General features: G+C 40.6%; 6 protein-coding genes across 12 annotated transcripts in view; 2 read left to right on the top strand and 4 right to left on the bottom strand.

The window, feature by feature from the left end:
- Positions 1–5050, bottom strand: part of LOC6556724 (BAI1-associated protein 3) — a 61259-nt gene extending 56209 nt beyond the window's left edge. Inside the window, exon 1 of the mRNA XM_001983531.3 lies at positions 5003–5050. The gene's annotated coding sequence lies outside the window, so the exon portion shown is untranslated. The remainder of the gene's footprint in view (positions 1–5002) is intronic.
- Positions 5051–12292: 7242 nt separating this feature from the next.
- Positions 12293–14284, bottom strand: LOC6556752. Of its 7 annotated transcripts, none has more exons than XM_032740140.2 (5): positions 14074–14284; positions 13924–14017; positions 13674–13871; positions 13490–13609; positions 12296–13327 (listed from the first exon to the last, which is right to left on the bottom strand). In XM_032740140.2, the coding sequence occupies exons 1-5, from the start codon at positions 14256–14258 to the stop codon at positions 12626–12628; spliced, it is 1299 nt and encodes a 432-aa protein (XP_032596031.1). In that variant the 5' UTR covers positions 14259–14284; the 3' UTR covers positions 12296–12625. The 7 variants fall into 7 exon arrangements, with proteins under 7 accessions (XP_032596037.1, XP_032596035.1, XP_032596031.1 ...); XM_032740137.1 differs by having other exon boundaries at positions 12297–13351; XM_032740146.1 differs by lacking the exon at positions 13490–13609 and having other exon boundaries at positions 12293–13327; positions 13746–13871.
- Positions 14285–15976: 1692 nt separating this feature from the next.
- On the top strand, positions 15977–17046 carry LOC6556742 (uncharacterized protein F13E9.13, mitochondrial). The gene is made up of 3 exons (XM_001983534.3): positions 15977–16095; positions 16160–16242; positions 16305–17046. The coding sequence occupies exons 1-3, from the start codon at positions 16020–16022 to the stop codon at positions 16977–16979; spliced, it is 834 nt and encodes a 277-aa protein (XP_001983570.1). The 5' UTR covers positions 15977–16019; the 3' UTR covers positions 16980–17046.
- Positions 17047–17117: 71 nt separating this feature from the next.
- Positions 17118–19571, bottom strand: LOC6556748 (rhoGEF domain-containing protein gxcJ). The gene is made up of 4 exons (XM_001983535.3): positions 19305–19571; positions 18672–19229; positions 18047–18609; positions 17118–17984 (listed from the first exon to the last, which is right to left on the bottom strand). The coding sequence occupies exons 1-4, from the start codon at positions 19435–19437 to the stop codon at positions 17214–17216; spliced, it is 2025 nt and encodes a 674-aa protein (XP_001983571.1). The 5' UTR covers positions 19438–19571; the 3' UTR covers positions 17118–17213.
- A 314-nt stretch (positions 19572–19885) lies between these two features.
- Positions 19886–22474, top strand: LOC6556756 (RINT1-like protein). The gene is made up of 5 exons (XM_001983536.3): positions 19886–20122; positions 20183–21010; positions 21070–21295; positions 21365–22154; positions 22218–22474. The coding sequence occupies exons 1-5, from the start codon at positions 19982–19984 to the stop codon at positions 22408–22410; spliced, it is 2178 nt and encodes a 725-aa protein (XP_001983572.1). The 5' UTR covers positions 19886–19981; the 3' UTR covers positions 22411–22474.
- Positions 22475–23763: 1289 nt separating this feature from the next.
- On the bottom strand, positions 23764–26287 carry LOC6556734 (major facilitator superfamily domain-containing protein 1). Its single transcript, XM_001983537.2, has 2 exons — positions 26207–26287; positions 23764–25935 (listed from the first exon to the last, which is right to left on the bottom strand). Exon 2 carries the CDS (start codon positions 25805–25807, stop codon positions 24377–24379), a length of 1431 nt encoding a protein of 476 aa, XP_001983573.1. The 5' UTR covers positions 25808–25935; positions 26207–26287; the 3' UTR covers positions 23764–24376.
- Between the last annotated feature and the right edge of the window lie 92 nt (positions 26288–26379).

Genomic DNA, 26379 nt, shown 5'->3' with positions numbered 1-26379 from the left:
GGTGGAGAATGCCAACGCTTAATTAAGTTATTGAGTGGAATTCTGCATATTAAACTGGAATAAATATTTATTTTGTGTTTTTGAAATGGTGTAAAATAAATATGAAACAAAAGTAAAAGAAATATCGAATATTAATTAAATTTGCTTGCTTTTCTCAGATAGTTGGCTCACCGTTCTTGAACTGTATATGATTTTATACACTTGAATGGACTCCCCAAACGCTTGAAATCTGATTTATCAAATTCAAACACAAACCAACTCTTTAGCTTTGCCTTCAAGGCATATTTTAAAACATTTTGTATTCAAATGCCGTAACTCACAGGAACTGTACACATCCTAGCCCAAATCAATCCCCACAAAATCTACACATACACACACTTAATAGGCTTGTTAAAATTCATCCCTGCCCATCTACACAATCGAAAATCATAAAATAAATATATATATTTGATTTTCAATCAAATACCACACATTCTACGCACCTCATTCCCCCCAATTGCCCCACCCAATTGGAACACATTTCTATAGCATACATTTTGGCTGATTGTTTGGAGCACTTTTTGATTGTCGTTGCTTGTTGCTCTGTGCTCTGTGCAGCTAAGCAGAAGCATTCTTAGCACTTTACTTGGCTTATTGTACACACTCCACCCCTTCTACCCATCCCCTGCCCAAGACACAACTTACAGTTGTTAACTTACTTAGACATGGTCCGAAAGGCATCGGAAAAGAAAAGAGTACGGCTATGATTACTGAATTTTAATTGCTGTGGAGCCTTTTATGTAAGGATTCGCTTCTGCCTTTCGCACTCGCATTTATTGCTCCAAAGAAGAAAAAGACACTTAACGCAACCAAGTATGGAATGCCCTTAGCTGTTTCAATTGTTTGCTCCCTAAGCCGAGGCATGTGCTTGACTCAAGATACCCTCCCACCTGCTCCACACGCCCACCTGAACATAACCCATTTCGTCGCCTGTTTTTTGCGCACAATTACGCAACAATAAGTACAAAAGCAACAACAATTAAAAATAAATAAGCAGAAATGCGGAAATTAACTTGCAGATACCCTCTAGGGAGCTTTTAATGAGTTACAAATGAGGTGTATATATTTATACACATATTAGATACTCAGATACTTAGTTTCCCTTGCTTCCAAAGTATTTATAAAAAGCTAACAGCTTTTAAAATATGTAAATATATGACAGTTTGCCAGCTGCTGTCTCATCATGCCCCATTAAACACACATGTCTATATCGAGGGTATCAGAATGGCAGCAGCAGTGGAAACGCAAGCGTTTGCCGTAATCAGAAAGACGTAAAAATTTCTACGAGTAAGGTAACGAAAATATTTGAAATTGCTTCTTGCTTTTTGCCCATAACCTTTCACTTGGCCTCAACCCCTCCCTCCCCTTTCACTTCACTCCCATTTGCCTGTCTCCGCTTTGGACTTGCCGCTTTTCCCTCTCTTCTCCCCGCTCGTCTTTCACCTTTTGCTTTGGCATTCCGTCTGCTCTAATGGCATAAATTTGGGCAAAGCGTCGCTTCTCGCCTGTATTTTGTAGGTTTATTTCGCCCTTAGCTCTTAACGACAAAGTAGACGACAAACACGTCGCTCTTGACAATTTTCCCCCTTCTCTCTCTCTCTCTCTCTCTCTCTATTTTACAGTCTCCATCTCGTACTTTATTTAATTCTTTCGTCTTCTGCATTTTTGGTTGAGGAATTCGTTGCTTGATAAGGTTAATTGCCCATTTCTATGGTTGTTGGTAAATTTCTGCTTGTTATTCACGATTTTGTTAGCCATTTTTTTATTTTGGTTTGTTGTCTGGCAGCCATATATCGAATTCTGATTTAATGCCTCCGCTACACCCCCACCCCTGCCACTGACACATTACTCGAATATTTTGCACAGCAGGCGACAAAAAAATGAAGAAAAAAAAACATGGGACATGTGATACAGGTCAGCTGCCCAGCAGCGGGAGATACAAAAAATAATAAAATATGAAATATTTGTTGTCAGGAGCAGCAGCAGCAGGAGATATCCTTGCCAATGTGTATTCAATTTCATCTCATTATGCCGGAGCTTATGGCTGAAATGCTTCCACATCTTATATAAATCTATATTTATATATATTTAGATATAGGCATCTAATGGACTAGGCCAATGAATACACTTAGTTTAAGCACTAAAGTAGCTTTTACGCTTACAAAGGCCAATTTTGTTGCTTCGCAATTGATAAAGCCATTATTCGTTTTATGTCTTATTATAATTATGTTTGGCAATAAATTTAATTTTAGTTAGCAATCCAACTTATTCCTATTACGCAGAGATACTCGTATATATTATGTGTCTTTCTCTTTATTATAGGGAATCATACCGGAAACGGAACCAGAATCGGAATGTCGAAATGGTAAACATCAAGTTACCTGTACGTAACCGAATACCGAAAACAAGCTTTACGAAATACAGAAATCTCTACCGGAATTTGTATACTTTACGTATCAGAATCGAAATCGACACCTAAATTCACTTCGGTTTGACGCTGTGGTTTCTATTTTTATTTTTACTTGATTATAAATCAAATTTTAGTTGGTAATCTCATTTATCAAACTTATTACAAGCGAGCAGATGACGAATTAGTTGATGTAACTTAACTCTACCTTCTCTTTATTATTCTCAGCTCCCATTTTAGTTTGTTATTCGTAAAAACCAGCTCATTTCGCATTTAGTTGTCAAAAGACTGTAATTAGCACTTGACACCCTCAGTAAGCTTCTAATTTTTACTCTCTGCTTGTTTTTATGTTACTTCTGTGCCCTTATTAGATTGCTGTATACAAAAACTTTCAACTATTTGGGACCTCAACACCTAAGGGAAAAAGTTTTAACAGGGAAACTATTTCAAGCTGTTGTTATATGTGTGTGTGTCTGGGTGTGTTTGTGTGTGTTAGTTTGTGGTTGTGTGTTTCTGTCGTTGGTGCAGCTGACCGCAAAAGCCACAACAAACAAATGTAATAAAAATAAATATAAAAATAATTATGAGTAGAAAAGTTGGCAGCAACAAACAACATTCGTTCTCTTTTACTTATTTTTGTAGCTGTTTATGATCTCAGCTCAAATTAGAAAACTGCTTGTATCAAGAACAAAAACAACAAGGATCATACCGCGAAGATACTTGAAAGTGGTTTTAATGAAATGTCCACTTTGAAGTTGGCCATTTGAAGTAGCCCTTTGCCAGGTCGAAAGCAGGTCGAACAATAAAACACACAAGTTCCCGAGGGAAACGGAAGTAAAACAAAAAAAATTATGATAAGGACACAATAAAAAAAAGGGGGGAAAAGAGGAAGGGAGTAGGATTGAAAGGCGGCTTCTTATCGGGAGCGCTGCTGGACAGTCATTAAAATGGAGCTCTCTAAAATTATGCAGTCAAAAAAAAAAAAGTGAAAAAGAAAAATGGGGTAAAATATGTTGCTGATGTTAAGTGCTTCATTTAATTAACAAAAAGTTGACATGAAAGCGTGGCGGGCGCCTTTGGGGAAAACCCCCCGCAAGCCCGTCCGCAACCCAACCTTGCAATTAAAATGGTTTTCTGTCCTTGCAACCTCTTCTTGAGTTGCTTTGTTTCTTTTGTTTCTTAATTGTTTGTGTGTGCGTGTGTGTGTGTGTGTGTGTGTGTGAGCAGACAGCACGTGGTGTATACGTATTATGATATTTCCACATATTAAGCATACGCCAGGTGTGTCAGCTGTTTGGTTAATTTGATTCGAGATACGTATCTGTTATGACTTTCGATTTTTCATTTGTTTTGGGTATTTCTCTCAACTACGCAACAAAAAGCAAACACACTAAAAGGTGACATATTGAAGTACGCCGTTTCATTAATTGCTGGGCACAGTTTATTACACAACATCGTCCCCCCCTGCTTCCTACCTCACTTTGCAACGCCGACGGCTTTGGTATCTCCGAGCAACAATCTGTGGGAAGAACAGCTGTAAAAATTCACAGACGCACATAAAAGTTGGCAACAGCAAATCGCATTTGACACGTGTGCGTAGTTTGGCATTGGTATATTTATAGTCGTATATATATGTATATATATATATTTGATCTGTTATCTGAATAAGTCGTATAAGCAATTGATATTTGCTTTTCATCGCTTGCACAAATATGCCGTCGAGATTCGTATTTTGGCCATTTTTGCGTTTGTTGATCCACATGAATGGCAAATGGAATGTGCGAAAATAACAAAAAATATTTACAGACAAAACATCAACGAATATGTTGTAAAAACTTTGTTTGCTTTAGTATGCAAATTAAGTTATAGAAAGTAAGAAAACAAAATTGATTTGAGTTGAAGACTTAACGATAGAGAAAGAAATATAAATTAATGAGAATTAATTCTTGATTATTGACACATTTTATGCTATTGAGAAATACAGTTATTTTTCAAATTTAAATTCAAATTGAATTAAAAAAGCTTTTACAAATGTCAAGCCAGACAGTAATAATTCACTTATAAACAAGCATATTTATAATAAAACATAAAAGAAAATTGGATTTATTCATTTCTAAGCAACAAAAATAAATTGAACCAATCAAAATGAATATCAAACAATTTGCCAAATAAATAATTTGTAAATTGAAATGACTAATAAACAATGTTGTTAGTCGCAATTACAAATAATGTACCAGAAATTATTTATCATATTGCCTAATAGAAATATAATAATTGATAACAAAATTGAAAAACTAATTGACATTTAATTTTGTATGCCACACCAAGCCATAATTATTGAAAATCCTGATAAATACAACCAGCATAAGTGCTTTGTGAATAATGAAAGCAATTTAATCCATATTTATGAACACCAACGCATTTTCAATAATTAATGAAAAAATGGAGAAAAAAGCGCTTGTCATTTATGTGTTTAATAAAGCAGTAAAATACATAATAAATTTGTCAGCTAGTTGGGGAAATGAATTATGTGGCCAAGGACTAGCAGGAACTCACCTGTCAATGTGGAAATCCCCAGCTGCAATTATTTTACACTTGAAATTAATAAAGTTTTCTTTTTTCATTCAAGTGTCGAAGGATTTCCCTTGTTATAATATTTATTCAAGCATAATCATTTTCTTTTTCTCTTTTTGTGCACTTTTTTGACCTCGATTCTATTTTACTTTTTTATTTATTTTTTGCTGGCAGCTAGAGCAGCAGGGAAAACACATTTAAAGGCATATTTAATGTGGCATGGCGATGCGATCTTAAAACCAATAGGTATGTTGCACCCTTGTGACGCCTTGAGCGTCCTCCATGCAACAGTTGCCAAATGACTTTTACGTTTTATGGCGGGGAGAGTAAAAAAATTACAAAAATAGAATAGAATTTAAATTGGAGACCGCGCAACAGTTTGCATTTATGTGTTGAACCATTGACCAATTGGCCACTTGGCCAGCTTCGCTCTTGGCCATTTGGCTGCACATGCAATTTGCTTTTAATTGTTTTTTCCGTCGCTGCTGCTGCAATTGAATTTATTTCAATTTCGACTTTAGTTTCACATTTTCCTTTTTATTTCACACAACGCGCACTTTTCTGCTTCACTCTTTTAGTCGCTTATTGACAAACTTGAGCAGAGTCCCGTTATCTGTTTGCCGTTGCTGCTGCTTACACTGTAAACTTATTGGAGCTGTTGATTCATCTGCTATAGGTCTTCTTCTTCGTGCTTGCTGAAGTGCAACCTTCTGCGACGCCTGCCAACTGCGAACTGAATTGCTCCAGTTTCGTATTTCACCTTATAAAGTGTGCTACGCGCTGTTGCTGCTCCCGTGTTATCCTTACCAGCGACTCCCGACTGGTTGTTGCCTGTCTGCTTCCAGCTTGTGCTGTTGCTTTGATAAGAACCTGCCTTGGTGTGCGTGTGTGTGTCTGTGTCAGGCGAGAGCGCCACTGAGAGAGCATGAGTTTGACTCGGAAAGAGCGTAGCTATTGGAAAGTCAGAGCGCAAAATTAGTTGTTGTTGGTTTGTTTCTCTTTGCCAAGCTTTACCGTCAAGTTCAGTTTAACGGTTAGCAATTTCAGATTTGAATAGCGAAATTCCTAAGACGATTGTCTAACGCTTTGATTATAATTCTCATTTAAATTGATGTACATCATTTTAACTTTTATAAGTACTTTTTACATAGTTTTAAATACATTTTTTTTATTATCATTTTATACATTATTTAAAATTGACTCTCTAAAATGATTTTATATTTTAGCACTCCTTTCACAATTTTAGTTTATTTTCCATTATTTAATGTGCAACTTCACATATCATTTATTTTGATGGAAGGCAACACTATTACATTAATTCCACAACCACCTCCTCGCACACCAACACACACTGTCGCACACCAACACACACACAAACGCACACGCAGAGATGCCTACGCAGTTTGGGTGTGTGCTTTCATGAATGAACACCCTCCTGTTGCATTTGTTTTTATTGTAGCCTCCGCGCCATTTGGGCAGCCCGTCACAGGCACCCGCTCACCATCAGCTCGCCTCTGACCATGAAGTTCAAGATGAAGGTTAGGACAGCAAAAAAAACACCAACAACAAAACTAATAAAATTGTAACGGAACTTTAAGAGAGAGCGTAAAAGCTTTCGCTCTCCTGTGTTAGTTACGAGCGCTCTCCCGCGCTCACTCTCTCTATTGCTCGCTCGCTCGCTCTTACTCTCTCCGCCAGTTCGCGCGACATTCGCGTCGAATTGTTTTGTTTGTTTTCTGCGCTATCGCGCGCTCCCCGCTTTACACACAAAAAATTATACTACAGATTTTGGGATGGGTCGCGGATGGGGCAGGGGGAGGAGAAACAATGGCGCTTAGCTGGCACACTTGCTGCTTTTGGGCTGCTCGCTGCCTGCTGCATTGTGTGACGTACCATCCCAGCCCAACACACACGCTTGCTTTCGCTGCTACGCATATCGCTGACCGACCGACCGTATTTTCTTCTATCTGCGCCCGCCTTCTGACCCAATTTCGAGCCTTCACGTATACGGCGCTCAGCAGCTGTAAGCAGCAACAGCTGCTGTAAAAGCAGCAGCAGCAGCAGCAACAAACTGAGAGGCATGCCTGGCATTAAAGGCATTTGATGTGCCCACAGATTTTACACTCATTCCTTGCGCTTGATTGGCTTTGTACTTTTTGTGTGCCATCCACATTTTGAGCCTGAAACGTGGGACTTATAATGGAGCATATACAGTGGAAGCAAATATCTAATAACAGTAGGAATGTAGTACAGGCCACTAGTGTTGTAAAACTGTCCTACATCTGTAACATTAGGACTACATTGAACGTTATCGATATCGATAATGCGATCAGCAGCTTGATCGTTACATTTAAAGTGATGTGAAAGAACTATTTAATTTAAGTTCATAGAACTTATAAAAATAAAAATTGTGGTTTTGGGATCTGCCAAATACTGCTTATATTTGCTGTAACCAGTGTAACAGGTAACACACACACATATTTGCATAGTGCATGAGGGCGTGCAATGTTGCGTATGCTTGATGTTCTCGCAGCCTGCCAATTACTTGTCAACATGTCGCGCTCCAGCAGCCAAGCAACTAACTGTGATTGATTGTGTGTACGTGTAACACTCTCCTCTCTTTGAGAGTGTTCGTGTGTGTTTGTGTGTGTTGTCATAGAACAACTGAAAGCAGCTAAAAGTGCAGTCTGTCAGCCAAGCAACAGAAACAAAAATAAAACACCAACAAAATATGTTGTTTGTTTGTTTTCCATTTTGCTGTGACATTTGAGCAGACAACACTGCTTGAAATTGAGTCCGTTCGAGCAGGCGACAAGTGCTGCAAATATCCAAGCAGGATTAAAACTAAGTAACTAGCATGCCCAACGAATATAATCAAAGTTTTTTTTTGGCCTGGCGTCTTTTTCTTAATTTGAGTTGGCCCAAGTCAATCATGTGAACTTTAGAACTTTGATTGGCTGTCACACACACACACAAACTGAGACAACACACAACCATTCACACACACAAGTAGATCTATATTTAGCTGAGTAGTTTGTTTGTACTTGGCCCGAGCTGAGAGCTCTTTGGCTCAGTGGCATTTTGGCGTCTCATTAAAAGCATAATCCAAGCAACAGTAACTTAATTTGTGCTCGACTACAAATGCCAGGATATTTCAGCAAATTTACTTCAGACTGACTTTAAGTGCATTCGTTTCCATTTCAGTGCAGGCTGCAGCGAGTCCTTTTTAAGCTGATAAGCCAACTTTCCAGGTGTATTTGCTCCTTCTGCTGGCTTAGGCAAATGCAAATGAAATGGCTGCAGAAACACAATGTCAGCTATTTAAAAGCCAATGACAAAGAAGGACTACTACAAATTACACTCAGAGAAAAGTATGTACTAGAATTGAATTAGTGCAACTTTTTATAAAGTCATAGAAGGAAAATGTCATGTTTAATTCTACGTGCTAAAAATTTGTTGTATTTTACAAAATATACGTTGAAAGTATAGCGATTTTCTAAATTCTAGCTAGTGTATTTTCTGAGTGTATCGCTACAAATCACTGTTACTAATTATACTTTCATTTTGTCCCTTCATTTTTTCCGGTTTTACGCAATCTAATCAGTTTTGGACGGGGGACTGGCTTTCAAGTAAAAACCAAAACAAAATGGCAATGTTCCATGAACACGCAACGAAAAAAAAATAAATAAAAGACAAAATTCTAAATAAACGAAGAAAAACCGCAACAACAAAAAAACCATGTGGTGCTGGTGAATTTGTTGGTGTTTGTGGCTATGGCCATTATCACAAACACAGCACAGCACACACATTAATAAATCAGGTCAAAGTTTAAACGGGTTTTCACTCCTCAGCGATGCGCGCGTGAAAACAAAGCTAAAAGCCAAAAAGCCGATAAAGCTTTAAATTTGTTAGCAAACATAACTAATGGAAATTAAGCTCTGAATAACAAATTTTCTTTCTCCAAAACTAGTTGTTGCGTAACTTTGTAAAAAGGATCAAATAACACTCTGAAGATTGATACGATTTTCAAAAAACCAGGACTTGCTGATCATGTCTAAGCCTCCAGATGAATACTACATTCAAAGATGCAAACAGAACTCTAGCTTGAAATTCATGTTAAAATACAAAGAAATGAATAGTTAAGAAATGGTTCAATCTGTCAGCTTCAACTTCAGCTATACGATATTAATGGCTGTTCTGTAAGACACTTTCACTCATTTCGCTCACGCTACCATCTCTAAATAAACGAAATGAAAAAAGTGTAGCATAGTTTAGTGCGCTGGCTTTTAATGTGTTGCGACAATTTTAGCTGCGTGGCGATAAAGCGACTCGATAGCAGACATGGACCACGCCCCTGAATTTGAGGGAGGTAGGGAGGGAGATGGGGTGTAAATAAGTTGTTGTTGTTGTTTATTTGTCTACTGTTACTTTCAAGGGTGTGACCGCATTTGCACTCAGGTGCCGAGCCGAGCCGAGCTGAACTGAACGTGAACTTAGCTGAATTGAGCTGAGCTGAGCTGAGGTCGGTCACGAAGACGTCGCCTTGAATTACTTTTGCTGTCCGTCTCTCCTTGTGTCTCGGTTTAATTAAAGTTTAGTTTCACTTGAAATTTTCGTTGCTCCATATTATTGCTTTATTTACTGAAGCGTAGCCAGAACACGCCCATCCCCTTCACAATTGAGTAATTTATACTTGGAAGCACTGCAGCAAATGTTGAGTGTGGGTGTGTGCCACGTGGCGTATGCGTGTTATTTTGCAACGCCTGCAATTTTCTATGCGACTTTTATTATATATTGTATTTATTATTCATTAATTTACAAACGAAAATCGAAGAACCTTTGTAATCACATTTGTCTTCTTCTTTTATTCCGTTTTCATTTGGTTATTTTGTCTGGCAAGTTTTGACACGTAAATCAATTAAGCAACGGTTCAAGCTAACTTATTGAATGACATAAAAAGCCTCGCTCAGGTTTCTAGACAAAAAAAAGCAATAGAGTTCAGATTGCTCGAAAGGGTCGATACTCTGTAAACAGCTAGAAAATGAATTCACTTAACAAAAGCAAATAAATCAGCGAAAGAAAGTAAGAAAAATAATGAAAAAAGCGCGAGAAAATTATCAAGTGACAACGAGAGCAAGAGAAAATGAGCAGCCAGAACTTTTCAATGGCTATTATAAACTTTAACAGCTCCTTCAAACCCATTCTAGCCATTCTCTCAATGAGTGCAGAGCATTCAAAAAGCACCATTTCGCCGAGCTCTCCGAACATAAAGAATAGATTTGTTTCAGACTGGAAGCAGGCAAATAATGAGTCGCGACGCTAACAAATTTGCCTAAAACTTGTTGTAAGAATATATATTGCAAAACGGCGACTTTTAAACATAAATGAAGTATATATATATATAAATATATATTTATATATATCGCCACACCCACACAAAGCAGTCCAATTTGAAATTGGGCACAAGGACGCTGCTAATCAAATTGTGTGTGTTTGTTTGGCCTTTATCTAGTTGAGGGACAGCTCCCAGTTTTCCATTTTCCAATTTGCGCGGGCTTGCGTGTGTTCACATACACACACATACACATACACACACATACACATACACACACACACATACACACAAAATGATGATCGATGCGCTTGGCCAATGGCAGGCAGAAATTATGGCAACTGATAGCAAAACACGCGAATCATTTTTTCTTTTCTCTCTTTGTTTTCAACCATTTTATGCCATTTGCATGGGAATTGACCATTTTCATTAAATTTATTGAGTAATTGCATTCGCACTAAACTAATGAAAGGCGCTCAAATGCCAAATAAAATGCCAAATTTATCACGCGTCAAAAGCGGCGCTTGAATAATGAAAACAATATTCGAAACTAAATCAATGTCACACAAACAAAGTATGGTTCAAAACGCGTGAAAATGTTATTGAAATTCTTAGCTAAACTATTTGCCGGTTAACTCTTTAAATGGTTAATTGCGGCTGTTGAAAAACTTTGCAATTAACGCCAGCTAAAAGTTAAGTGCCAAATTGCTAAAGTGCTTATTTTGGCAAAAACAAAATTTTGTGTAATTAGGGCTTGTAGCAATCAAACACACATATATATATATATATATATATACACTCACCTAAAAAGATATATCAGGTCTTGTGTGCTTAACATTATTACAAAGTAACTTTTATCTGTGCATTAATCAGCTCATGTTTCCTGAGCGAAACTACTTTAAAATAAAAAGAAAATCCTACTTGAGCAAAAAACAAAGTTTGCCATTTAATTTTTTGGTACTTACAGAAACAGTTCTTCATAAAAAAAGATATAGTTTGCAGGCTTGAACTTTATTTAAGTACAAACTATTTTACAATTTTTACAGTCGAACAAAAAGTTCTAAAAAGTTTAGTTTTCTAACTTATACTCCATATACGTAGAAAATAATCGCATTTTTTGTTAAGTGTAGTTATACACACTGGGCACATTAAAAGCACTTAACTTCACTTGTTTTTACGTTATTGTATTGGCCAAAGTTATGCTCAGCCAATTAGTTGCCACAACAGACTCGTTCGGCTGGTTGAATGTACACTTTTGTTGAGAACCTTGAACAACTGTTGCTTGCTCAAAGGATATCCCGAGCATTCTGTATGCCATACAATGCAGCACACACACACACACACACACACATGCACACACAGAAATAATTGTGTGTGCCTTGCATAATCGCCAACGTAAGCAACAAAGGCAAACACGGAAACAACTTGTTGCAACGACGACAACAACAACGGCAACAAAAAACAACAAACACATGTTTGTGTGTAGGTGCGGATGTGAGTGTTTGTGGGTGTTTGTGTGTGTAGGGACAGGTGTGCGAGCGCCACTCAACAAACGTTATAAATAATTTATTTTGTTTGCAAAGCAATGTGTAAAAAATTCATTCCTCTCCGGACTTGTGTGCATTTCGAGCTGGCGACTGTTGCTCAAAAGCAACCCAAAAATATATTTGAAATGTACTTGGCTTTAAGCAAGCAATATCAATTTAAACTAAGGTCAAAGCTCTTCAACTCGAACCATTGAATGTCAAGAAAAAGGGTGGACTTTCAGACACTTTCATTTAAAATACAAATAGAGACAGCTTTATAAATTTTAGAATATATAAGTTGCATGCTATTTTCATATTTTATATTTATTAAAGTTCTTAGTTTACAGCTGCTTAAAATATATATATATATATATATATATATATATACTATATATCAGCGAGCTTAAACTAAAAGCCACAAGTAGTAAGAAGGGTTGTCTTAGGCATGCCGAAAATTGTTCATCCCTATTGACTGTACTTTATCAGCAGCGATTCAGAATTAAAATTAGATATATTATTATTTAATATTTGACGACTGTCTATAACTACTACTACTACTTCTTTCGTCCATGCTTCACGTAGCTGACCAGCAGCATGTTGCACAGCGGCTCTTCCTTCATAAAATGCTATTTTGAGTAGAGAAATTTAGCATGGATGGATGGATATGGATCCGGCATATATTTCCAATATACTGACTGCCCCAATCTCTAGGCACACCCCAAAGACAAGTTCAGGACAAAACTGAACCTATTTTCTAAGGCTAAACACTCGAGTGATTCTCAGACCAAGCCCGGATGCATAATTTATAAATGTGCCGTCTGGCGATGGAATCTGTCCGGACGTAGCATTTTGATTGGATGACTCAATGGATTTAGATGGATTGTTGCTTCCCTTGCTGGAGTTGTAGCTGCTGTCGTCACTCGGAGCCACTACAGCGTTGCTATCCACGTTCAATTCTGTAACCGGTCGCTTCGCAGTCGGCAACTGTTGTTGCCGCTGCTGCTGCTGCTGCACCAACAGCTTGACTGGCGTGTTGCGCTGGCGCTTATTGACAATTGCAGCTGTAGCTGGAGCCTCCTCTAGTCTCGCCAATATGCGCTTTTTGCACGCGACTTGTTCCTCGTTGAGCGACAGATTGGACACACGTCGACATCGCTTGCCATTGACTATATTACGCACAGAGTTTCTGCCACTGTCATCAACAGTTGCCAACGTCTTTTTCTCAGCTGCTTCTTTAGACTTTTGCCTATCAGGCAACTGCTCTGCATTTTCCAGCTCATCATCCACATCCATTCGTTGCTCGAACGTTGATAGTGTTGGATTTTGATAGGTATATTTCCTGCCACGCGGATCATTGCAATTGCTGCCATGCAGCGCGACCAACTTCTTGCCGTCAACATTGTCCGTCTCCGCAATAGCTGAAGAATCACCTGAAAAAGTTGTCACTGGCTGTGACGGTGGATTCAATCTGCGCTGAAAAATTGAAGGGATACAGTTGGCTTCTGAGTTGCTAATAGTTGTTGCTATTGTGTAAGGATTGGATCTGCGATCATCAGAATGATCCTTCTTCGCAATAACTGCAGACTCAGCAGTCAAAGGATTGGTTCTTACTGTTGTTGTTATTGGGAATTGTGGTGGAGATGGATTGAATCTGCGCTCTCCCTCGATGGTAGATTGCAAATCAGTTGGATCCGGAGTGTCGTCAATGACAATAACCTCGTCATCCAGCAGCTGGAATTTATATAGAATTATTTGAAGATAGTAAAAACGTTTTGCTTCTTGACTTCCAACATACGGCTCTGGTTAACTTAGAATGATCCTTCTTCGCAATAACTGCAGACTCAGCAGTCAAAGGATTGGTTCTTACTGTTGTTGCTATTGGGAATTGTGGTGGAGATGGATTGAATCTGTGCTCTCCCTCGATGGTAGATTGCAAGTCAGTTTGATCCGGAGTGTCGTCAATGACAATAACCTCGTCATCCAGCAGCTGGAACTGATATGGAATTAGTTTAAAAACCTTTCCATCGCGTAATGACTTATCTTACAGATACGAATTTTTCCTTGATGTTATTTAACACGCGCATAATTTTATCCAACTTATTCCCCTGAAACTGACATGAAAAGTCCGAGGTGCCCAATCTAAAATCGAAAGGTTTGATTATGGGTGATATTATAGGATGGTTATTGTTTGCTACTTGGATTCAAGCATCTTTAGGAGACATTCCAGCTTTTGGCATTGCTCCTCAGGAAAACGGCTGCCATAGATCAGAAACATTTTCCTAACAAGGGACACGGAATCGCGCAGCTTGGCAATACTATGATCATTATCATTCTTCTCGTCTCGGATGATCTGCTCTTCTACATTAGCTGGATAATCCATTTATAATTTATTATTAAACAGGTAATCAAACCTGAAATGAAGAAATTAATCAAATTACTTATATATCTTAAAGCTGTTTAGGGGAAAAACAATGCCTAACGGAAAACAAACAAATGGGGAAGTGGGTGTGTGTGTGGGTTTGTATGCTGTGTGTGTGAGTGGGTGTGTGTGAGTCTGTTTGTGGGTGTGTGTGTGTGGCACTGATAATTGAAATGCTGTTGCACACTGCGAGTGCCCTGCTGACGTTTCCACTAAGCATACACAATCAGATATAGGGGCGGCCCAATACCGAAACACTCAAAAAAAAAAATACATATAAAGCTAGCGCACTGCCAAAAATAACAGTAATAATATGTAGCAGTGTTGTATTTGTGCAATGAAGTATTGCTGATCTGTAGCAGTTACTTTAAAAATACTTGTCGTGTAAGCCAGTCACAGTATGTGTAAAATTAAGCAGCTTACGCTGATGTTCAATCTGGAATTAATTCAAAATTGAACATTGAACATTTCTCACATTTCTCTCAGTACACAGCCAGGGGCCACCACCATGTTGTTAGAGGCCTGAAGCAAATCAAACGCAAGGACACCGACCGCCACAATTTCGAACAATGTAACAAGGGACGCCCAACAACAACAACAACAAAAACACACAGTACACCAAAGGCACTCCAAGGCAAAGCGCTTTCAATTTGCAATTTTCAAAACAGCTGGCAACGCTTGTTGCTGTTGTTGTTGTTGTTGCCATGACGTCCAGCGTGGCAGCGATAAGGCTTTTGCCTTTTGTTTTAACAGGCCGGCAGCATTGATATTGATGCTGCCCACTGCATGCTGAGCACTTTTAATGGACAGTCATTAGAAGCAATCCCAACTTTAGTGCCAACATTAAAAGCAAACAACAACAGCACAACGAAGTAGTTAACGTTATGTGCATGCTTAAGTATCAGTGCATAAATATGTATATGATGTAAGAGTATTTAAAATTAATCTAAAAAGCTTAAAACTATAAAAGCCAAGAGTTAATAAAACAAAATCATGTTTAACAACGGTTTTAATCACACTGCAAATGTGTAGAGATAGCTTTTATGTATGCGGTGTGGATAGTGGAGACTCCGATGGCAGATTGCAAACACCATTTTTCGGGATTCTAGTAATTATATTTTTTATGTAAGTAAATTTCGACAAAACAAGAATAAGACACTAATTGACAAGAAAATAGATATATTGTGCAGCTAATTTTCGTGTTCTGCTTTGATCGTTGCTGTAGAGGCGACTTACCGGGATCTAACAAAGCTTTGAGTGCCGTTATAAATGCAATGAAACTTACATAAACACATTTATATAATAATAATTTCATTTTTCAATTTAACAGACATACCTGTCACAAATGAAGAATGCCCGCACTACTCTGATCAGTAATAGTTACTTTTCAAATACTTATCGGTTAACCAGCTTAAACTGATCGTCATCTGCTCTTAGGCTTGCAATTCATTTCAGTTCATTATTATTATACCTCATAAAAACTTGGGCTATATATACAACCGGTAATGTATATTAGCGATCAATAGGTCTACAAACTCTGCAAGCAAGCGAACAACTCACATTTGTAAAATGCAGAAGTTAAATAACACTTAAAAAGTACTCGATACATATGAAAAACGGCCATAGTTAGTGCTGACATTGTGCATCTCTAATAGATATAGCCATCACGCTCACACACACGTGCTGCCATCTGATAATGGAAATCATTTGTTTATTTGTAAAATGCAACGATTTCTGCGCATATTTGGAGAACAAAAATGCAAAATAATTGGCATGATTCACGTGGATGCGCTGCCAGGTGAGCCCGCAGCAAAATCAAAAATTACATAAATATTAAAATATGAAATATGCATAAAAACAAGGCACGCCAAAATATGCCGGCAACTGGCAGCAGATAATTGAGAAGGCCAAATTCGAGGCTGATTTGTACAAGCGACACAAATTGGTATGATTTAAAAAGCAATAAAAATACTTATTAATCCTATAAGAACCACAACCAACTCGCAGGACGCCGTGCTGATTGAGAATATGCATGATATACCCTATGTGCAGGATCGCCTGCTGGGCGCAGAGATTGTCGCCTGCATGACGATCTTGTCGCAGACTGTGCGTCGCATCCTGCCCAAGGAGACACCCTGCGGCGTCCAGGTGCTCGCCTGTGGCAATCGCCAGGCACTAGCCATAGCCAAGGCCAGTCAGCTGCAGTTCATACGCGCCGAGGGCTTCGTCTATGGCCATGTTGCCGATGAAGGATATACGGATGCTTGTGCTGGGGATTTGCTACGTTATCGCAGGCAAATCGATGCCGATGATGTACTGATCTTTACTGATCTGAAGAAGAAGCACAGCTCGCATGCAATTACAGCAGATGTTAGCCTGTTGGAAACGGCGCACGCAGCGGAATTCTTTTTAACCGATGGCATAATCATCACAGGCACCGCCACAGGACACGCAACCAGTGCACAGGATGTGCAGCAGCTGGCGGGCAAACTGAAGGTGCCCCTAATCATTGGCTCCGGTGTAACCAAGGAAAACATAAAGGATTACTTTGATGCTGCCCAGGCGGTGATCATTGGCTCACACTTCAAGGAGAAGGGAAACTGGGCCAAGGATATCTGTGAGGATGCAGTGGAGCAGTTTACACGCGAGATCTGCGAACTGCGACTCAGACTAAAAGGATAAAATCCTATTTCTTTTGTAGCAAATGCTTTTTATTGTTAATATGAATGAATTGAAATGTGTATAATAATGAATTGTGCTTTAAATCTAGATGCTAGCAGAGATTGGACAACAAATCCAAGCTGTAGCTGGATACAACACTGTAATCCAATCCCTAGAGATTCTTAAACAAGTTGTTGATCTAATTCTAACAAAAATGTCAACAGAAAAAAAAGAAAAGAATCGTTGAGCAAATTTCTAGAAAAGATTGGCAAAAAACTCGTAGATGCGTTCGCGCAGCGTTGTGGTCTTAGTGACGCCATCATTGCTGCTGTTGGTCCCACTGCTCTCACTTGGGAATACAAAGGGCTTTGGCTCGTGCCTGTCCAGCATCGAATCGAATTTGACGCGCTTCTTCTGTGGCGGCGAGAACAATACATCTTCCTGGCTGCTGGCACCCTTCAGGGTTTGGGCTGGTGTTGTCCAGCCGCCGCTCTTCTGACTGCCGCCACTGGAGCGCAGTGGAAAGAGCACGTCCTGAAAGTTACCATTGCCCAGGTCTGCGTCGAAGAGATCCTCGCGCTTAATCGCAGTTGGAATTGTGTTATCCACATTGTGAGCACGAAAATATGACTTGGAATCGGAGTAGCGACTGGCGAAGCCATAGCTGGGATCAGCATCACTGGGCGTATTGGTGGTGGCTTTGGTGCGCTTGAGTATGCTGCGCACCTGGACGGCCTTGTCGCCAGTGGCAATCTTCTTGTACAGCTTCGAAATGCGATTCTCCTTGCTGGCCGCAAGCTGCTCCGCTGAGATCAGCGGGTGTCGCAGCTGCACGGCCGGTGGCGGCGGTGCAGGACGCTTGACGGTGGTGCTTGTCGAAGTGGATGAGGACGTCGTAGACGACGGCTTGACGCGATTGGATGCAGTGGGAATTTTGCGCTTGCGTGGAAAGCAAGCGTTTCCGTCATCCGCCTCCTCCTCGGAGTCCGTGGTGCGATTCTTGTTGCGAAAGACAGTCTCATATTCCTGTAAATCAAAGCCAATGATTAACTCATGCCCATTTTCAATCCAAGATTAGAGCTACTCACGCATTTGCGCTTGTTGTTGCTATTGGGACTCAGTACATAATCGGCGCCAAATTTCTTCATGTCCTTTTTGCGAATGGGCGTCCGTTTGCTCGAGTCCTTGCGCAACGTTTTGCGGCACTGCACATGCAGATCGATGGCGTCGCGTATGAAGCTCACCCAGGTGCGCGCCAATTGGATATCATCGCTGCCAAAGAGGATGCCATCACTCTGACACGATAACTTAAAGTTGCCCGGCAACATATCGTAAACTTTGCACTTCTTCAGCGGGAAAATGCAACAGCATTCGAGAGAGTTCTCCACCTGGGTGTTGGAGGCACGCTCTTTGATCACCTTGCAGTACATAAAGATGTCGGACATGAGCACGCAATAGCGCCTAATCTGCTGCCCCTTGTGCGTAATCTTGTAGAGCATGCCCTCCTTGATTACTCGACGCGATGGCTTCACAATGTTGGGTGTGCGATTCACCAGTGAATTCTGCAGATGTATCAAATATTGGGTGATCTCCTGATCCTCCACACAGGAATTGATGTGCGAGGCAGTCGCCTCGATCTCCTTGACGGATTCTGCCACGGGCCAATGGTTATAAAGACTATAATACAAAAGCAAAGATATTTTCGAACCTCACCCTTTAGGTGTTTATAGTCGGCATCCGCTGGACTGGTGTAGAGCAGGACCTGTTCCAGCAGCAGCTTGTAACGCGGCACACGCTGTATGGGCACAATCATCAATGAATTCAACTTCCTTTGCACCTCCGGACGACTTTCGGTCTCCTCCAGAAATTTACGAAAAACCGGATTTTTGCTCATCAAATCTTGCAGTATAAACAAGGCTCCGCGATAGTCAAAGGCATACACCGAGTACAGCTTGAAGAACGGGGCCATCTTCAAGAAAGCATATGCCACATTCTCCATGTTTGCCTCCAGTTCGCGCAGGAATTCGCCATTTAGATTGTGAATCATTTCGATTTGGCCAAAGAGCGCCGTGTGGTTGGCGGCATCTATGATGGCCTGCTCCTTGAGCGGACGCACAAAGTACTGCATAAGCAGCTCCAGCTGCTCCAAGTAGGACTTCTCCGACGTTATGATCTCCTGCACGGCCTGGCGACGGAAACCCAATCGTTTGCCTGCCTCCGGATTGGGTGAACCAATGGGACTGCTCGAATTGCTGTCCAGCATGGAGCAGACTGCGAGATAAACCCATAAAATAGATTAACTATCGTTGCCACGCCCCCTTTTCTCTCTCCTCCTTCCCCGCTTACCTTTTTTACGCGATTTGGCCGTCAAAAGATTTCGCTCCTGCAAAACCTGACGCAGCTCGCGACTGAAGCTCAGCGGTGTATGCGGCGAGCTGCCCACGGCCTGATTGTGGCTCTTATGTCTTGGCGTAAACATTTTCACTTAATTTTCTCAACGACGAAAAGTTAATGGAACGCGACGCCAACTGCAAGCAACACCTGCTGGCGGCTGGGTTTGAAAATTTCCATTCACTGCGAAGAGCAGGGCACCTTTTTCGTAGCTATCGATAATTCATATCAGTTTTTACTAGTTCAATGACTTTGCAGCCCTGCTGAGCAATGACCAATTTTTACTCATTCATTCCAGCTGCGTGAACAATTTTAACTTGTTCATTACTTTGGAAATCACAACAGTAATTGAGTAGTAGTTTAGTGAAGCTAATAATGTATATTAAACAATTTCTGTTTCTCATTTAGCATCGCAACAAGTGGAAAGTCACAGATATCGCTAGACTTTGCAGCCCTGTTGAGCAAACGAGATCGATACATCGCTACGTGAACAATTTTTACTCGTTCACTAGTTCGGAAAGCACAACTGCAGCCATGGTCGACGAGTGACTGCATCAACAATATTTATTTTTTTATACGTGTTCGTGGTTCATTTTTTGTTTTTCGCCTGTAATTTGAATGAGCTGCACGCAATGCACGCCAAGCTGAGTGAAATGGAAATGCGAGTTGCAGCGCGTCTCAACGAGACACTGGGCAAAGATGCCAATCAGCTGCATCGCGCTGCTTTCCTAGTCGAAAGCTACAAGCAGGAATTGAAAAGCATAAATCAAACTGTGAGTATGAATGAGGAAAGGAAAAAAGAAACATTGTGTCTGACTGTGTCTAGTTGACAGCTCAACTATGAGGAGCCGCAGAATGTGTCCAGCTACAAGTCGGCGCTCAACTGCCAGCAGCAGGTCTGCGAGAGCATCGACTTTGAGCTGGCGAAACTAGCCCAATTTCGCGAGAAACTAGAATCGAAGCTGGAGGATTGCCAGCCAGCATTACAGGGTATCGCGGAGGACCTGCAGCAGGTGCGTCAGCTTCAGAATGTGACGCAGTATTTGCGTCTCGTGCAGGACATCCAGGAGATTAGCACAGCGCTGAGCCAGTCCATCAATGGTAAGGATGAGGAGAAGCTGGTTAATCTCTATCTGACGCTCTACGAGGGCAATGATTGCGAGCACAGCGTTGTGGGTCGCTTACAGGCTGTGCAGGCACGCTCCCTGAAATCCTACGCAGAGACCACTGCCATCTATTGGCATAAATTGCTGCTGCAGCGCCTCTCCAGCGAATTTGAGGCGGTGCTCAAAGCGATGCGCTGGGCGCATCTGGAGCAGCAGCCCCTCAACTACTCACCCAGTCGAGACACTGCCAAGGCCCAGCTGCTCGCCGAGTACATCTTTCTAATTAAATCTCCCGCGGAGGAGCGTGCTCCACTGCAAAGGATTACGCCCAGCATTGCTTGTCCGCCGATTAGTCAGGTGGTCCAGTTGCTATTGGCACCATATCGCCAGCGTTTCATGTTCCATTTTATGGGCACGCGGCAAACAAATCGTTTGGACAAACCCGAATGGTTCTACACCCAAATCATCAACTGGGGCAAACAGACGCATTTCCTCGTTGGCAAAACATTTCAACCGGCCGCAATGAAAGCTGGCAAACTGGATTACAATTTGAGGGTGAGTTGAGCACAGGATTTATGCCTTTAATTGTTACTTGAAATCCAATTCTATTCCAGTTGGAGTTCATGCGTGGGTTGGTGCAGCTGACAATTGAGAAACTCGCAGCAGACATTGAGCAAATTGCCCAGGATGATCATCTGTTTGCCCATCTCCTCGACGAGACGCTGGCCTTTGAGGCGGACCTGCGTGAGACTTTTGGCTATCCGGCGAGCTTTCCCAGCGCCATCTCTGTGCTGACACAGCCCATGTATCTGCTGAAATGGATTGCGCTCGAGGAGAAGTGTAAGCCGAATAGAATCAAAAGGGTAGGCAAGGCAAGAAATGTAATTTTCTCCATTTTCATTCTCGTAGTCTGTGCCGAGAAAATGGATCACATACTGCAGGCGGAGGCGCCGTTTCTGCTCATCGATCCCAATACGTATGAGGATGATCTGAAGATACCGCGTTGTGCGGATCAATTTATGCGCCTGCTGGAGGCCATCAAGGATCGCTATTATGCCCTCATCCAGCCGGGTCATCAGTTGCAGTTTCTGTCTCTGCAACTCGAACTGATTGACAGCTTTCGGCGGCGTCTCGTGCAGTTGCACAATAGTGACGCTGTGACCAGTTTGCCGGTGCTGAATGCCTTCAATTATTTGATCATGGTGCTCCGAGAGTGGGGTGAAAATGTCCACTATTTACATTTGCATGCAGCGCTGGCGGGTCCCAATGCCAGTGAGATTAATTCGGTGTTTGAGCATCCCGTTGCCGAACTCGAGCACTGGGCACGTCAACTGATGGGCAATCTGGTCAACAAGGCGGTCTATGTGATGAAGGCCAAGTCGATGAACTATCGCCACGATGCCTGGGCCAGCATGCCCGAACAGAATAACCGGGAACCGTTCATACTCTCACCCAGTGGTGGTGAAATGTTCCAAGTGCTCGTCATGGTGCTGCACAATTTGGAGAGTGAGCTTTCGGCGAACCTGTTCAATCAGACGCTGCGCCTGATGGCCCAACAGATCGATGACTACATGTTGGAGAGCATGGTGCTCAACACGAGATTCGCACCAGCGGGCGCCGCTCAATTTAACTACGATATGACGCTGCTCTTTGCCCTCTTTGGCCAATATACGCGACGACCCGAGCTGCTCTTCAAGCGGTGAGTAATCTCTGCGTCATTGTTTGTTTATCATTATTAAAATTTGGTCATTTTTTTGTAAAGAATTCACGACGCTTGCAAATTGCTGACGGCGGCGCGGGGCACAGCTTTATTATTGCTGGAAACGCTACGCAGTGTTGACACATCGGTGGAGGAGAAAACGAAACCATTGCATGAGCTCCGCGTGCTCAGTTTGGACAGCAGACAGTGCATTGAAGTGCTCGAGCGTCGGACAGACATCAAAATATATTTTTAATAAAGCTGATCTGGCTGATTTAAAAAGAAAAACAAAAAACAAGACTTTGTTGACCGGCCAATGACTTTGATAGTGTGCCTTAAAATGGGGTCGCATTTAAATCTAATATTAGCAGAGCGCTAATCAATTTAGTTATTAAACATCTCATAAGTAGATTGTTTAATTAAATAGTTGTTGTTTGCTATTTATGAGTAGGCAACTGCTAATATTCATTTGATTTGCTAATATATATTAAAGAAAGGGTATATTGGTTTTGTGCAAAAGTATGTAACAGGCTAAAATTTTGGATATAAATTCCCACAAACCAAACGAAAATCAAGCCGGACTTAGTTTATCGATAATCGCCCTGCTATGCGAATATCGTAATAAATCGATTACAGCTACAGTTTTAATTGATATTTAATATACCTTGACATAATATGAATTAAGCGGCTATCTATATTTCATATTAATTAAGTTTTATATCAATTGTAAAAATGTCATCAAAGTGGTTATAATGCAAGACATATTCTCACAATTGATGTAATTAATATCAACAGGTGCCTGCACTTTCTGTATACAAACACAAACATGAGAATGTGTGTGCGTGAGAGTAGGGTACAAATGCACTAATCATGCAATACATGTAATCGACATGAACATGTGTGTGTGTGTGTGTGTCGGTTCTGCAGCGCTCCGATATTTGAGAATGCATGCGTACACACACAACACACACATATATATGTATATGTATTTGTGGGCAATTTCGGTTTGGAATTGTGATATGAAAAAATAGTTTATTTTTGAGAACTTTTTTCTTTGAGTGTAAAAATCGTTTTAAAGCGAAATCTGGCAATAAAACTATTTCAAAGCTGAGCTCAGGACAATACAACTAGAATAATATATTTGGGATTTTAGCCTAGGGTGTTTTGTAGTCGATCACACTCGATCAGATCATTCTGAATTAAATGTTTAGCGTGTTACTTGAAAATTTAACGGATTGGGGAAAGTGTTACTGATATACATATATGCAGAATTATATATGATATGTATCTACATATATTTATATACATATACATATGTATGTATTCCCTATCAGTTTCAAGCTGAGTCAGCAACTCGGCTTTTAAGTTTTTCAAACTAGTCTGCTGAAATTAGGCTTTATTTGTAAACATTTTTATATCACTATATTTTTGTGTGCTCCTAACGACTATCACTATATATATATCCATATATCGTATACACATATAGCTTTTATTCATGAACAATAGGGTATGCAATCTTCTGACCCCCACAAATACAATCTGCACGCAGTTTTCATATATATGTGCGATTTCATTTCTTAATAATCAATAATGAAGAAAAAAAAAACAGTTCATTTATTTGTGTTGCTATATTTCAATATAAATCTATATAACTGCCCGTTAAATAAGTGCAATTCGTACACAAATACAATATACAAACATATAATAATAATCATTGAATTAAAGACATTATTTTGCACAATTAAATGGAATATCAATGATTTCGTAATTTAGTAATTAACTAAATTATATTGCTCGTTTTTTTTTTGTATAGTTTTATTTTTCTTTTGTATTCAAAAAATATATATTTATTTATACGTAAAACATGTACACGAGAAAAAAAACATGCAATAAGTTGTTAATAATAAATTGCTCTAAAAATACATAGCGTAAAATTAATGTATGTATATTTATATATATATTGGTATTATATGGATATGTGTGTGTGTGTGTGTGTGTGTGTGTGTGTACTCATTTGACAAACAATTTCAGTTATTAAATACCAGTTATTTTTTGCGACACAATAGACGCTCATCACATTATCAAAGATCATTAACCAATATTATCATCATCATCATCAGCTACCATAGTAAATATAATGTTTAATCGTAAAAATGTCTAACGGGAAGTCGCCCGCATCCTGCAGCGCTCAATTTAGTTGTTGTTTTCGAGGAGTACTTTTTCTATTCAAAGTTCTGATAATTCGCCGAATTGACGAAGGTTAATCGTTGTGCGGGCGTCATATTGAGATTACCACGATGCTTCTTGTCGTAGGCATAAATCACGCAAGTGGAAATCATCGCTATTGTTAGCCAACCGATGAAGAAAAGCTGCACCCAAGTGTGATCGTGGTTGCTGTGATCCACAATGATGCCGGCAATGTTGGTGATGACAGCCAGGCCGAGATTCTGGACGGACTGACAGAAGCCGTAGGCGGTGCCCAGCTGAAATTCGGGTATGATGAGCGCGACCAGTGGCCAAAGACTGGCGGCCAACATCGAATACGATAGACCCATTATAGACATGCCCAAATACGGAGTCAGTTGGGTAAATGTGAGCAGCAAATGTGCACCAATTGTGGTGATTGTGGCACAAAACACCCACGACACATTCCGTCCCACTTTGTCAATGATGAAGCCAAAGATTGGCGACGACACCGCCGCAATGAGATAGACCAACGAGTCGACTGTATTCGCCTGCTTGGGCGTGAAACCAAAGCGATCCATGAAGAACTTCTGGCCGAGAGCAATAAATGGAAAAATCGCCACATAGTAAGCGACACAAATGATGGAGACCATCCAGAACGGTGCCTTAAAGGTGAACACATCCAACAGCTTGGGTATCTCACCCGACGGATTATTGTTGCGCTGCATAATTCGTTCCGCTCGCTTATCCATCCAACCGAGTATCAAGGCACACAGTAAGGACAGGACGCAGGTGATCGTGGCGAGGAGCAGGACGACGCCAAGTGCCCGATATGATTCATAGAATTTGCTAACGTAATCATAGATGGGTTGCATCACCCAAAAGTTGACAGTGCTGCCGAAACGTGCCACAGACAACTGCAAGCCAAAGACCATGTTCAGCTCCTTGCCCTTAAACCAGAGCACCGCATAACTGTTCTGCGCAACAGCCAACGATTCAGCTCCTATGCCAAAGATAAACCGACCAATGATCATGAGCCAGAAGGCGTCCAGCAAGGCGCCACTGGCAAAGATTAGCTGCCCCACCAACAGGATCAGCATATAGATAATCGTGCCCAGTCGTATGCCAAACAGACGATCGATCAGGAATCCGCCAAGAAAGCAGAGGACAACGTTCGGCCACGAGTAGATCGAATAGATGAGCGTAAATTGTGTTGTACTCAAATCCAGTTCCCGTTTGAAGACATCCTGCAAAGCGCCCGGATTATCATAGCAGAAATACGATCCAAAGCCGAGCAGGCACATAAAAATCAATGCCTGAAAGCGATGACATTTGCTCGTCGGCATACAGCAGCCACTGGGCAGCTCCAGCTCATTATCCTGCCTGCCGCGAATCTGTGTCTCCGTCTCCTCGGGCTGTTCCTCCACTTGCTCGTTGTCCACGATGCTTTCCTCGTCTTCGCGAGCCATGACTTGTTGTTCTTCTTCCTCTCGGATAACTTGTAATAATTGTGACCGTCTGTGACCCGGCTCCAGTGGGCGTAAAAGTTTAAAGTTACAGTTGATATCGTTCCGCTTTTTTATTTATCTGAATAATTCTGCAATAAATAAGACAAAATGTCGTTTTATCTGGCCTCACACACACCACACACACACACACACACATATATATGTATATATTTATATAGTTGTTAGCTTATGTGTGTGTGTGAGTTTTCAACTCTTTTGCTTTGTCTGCCATTTTCTTATCTGCTTCTGTTTTTGTATTTGTTTACTGCACTCTTTGTTTCTATTGCCAGCGTAATAGTTTACGCATTAGATTTGTTTTGTCTTACATTTGCTAATCAAAACATTTTAAAGTCCACTTACAGTGATTTTTTACGTCTTTATTGCGAACGAGTCGCGAGTCTGGTGCACCTGCCCGTTATTAGCGTTCACATAAAACTAAATTCGTTTTGGATTTCTCTCCTACGCTGTGCGCTGATTAATGTTAATTACTCGTCCCATAATGCACTCGTTACAAGTAACGATTACTTTTTTTT

This window comes from Drosophila grimshawi, unplaced genomic scaffold (assembly GCF_018153295.1).
Source record: "Drosophila grimshawi isolate 15287-2541.00 unplaced genomic scaffold, ASM1815329v1 contig_44, whole genome shotgun sequence".
Classification (NCBI taxonomy): Eukaryota; Metazoa; Arthropoda; class Insecta; order Diptera; family Drosophilidae; genus Drosophila; species Drosophila grimshawi.
This window is presented reverse-complemented; position numbering and strand designations above follow the sequence as displayed.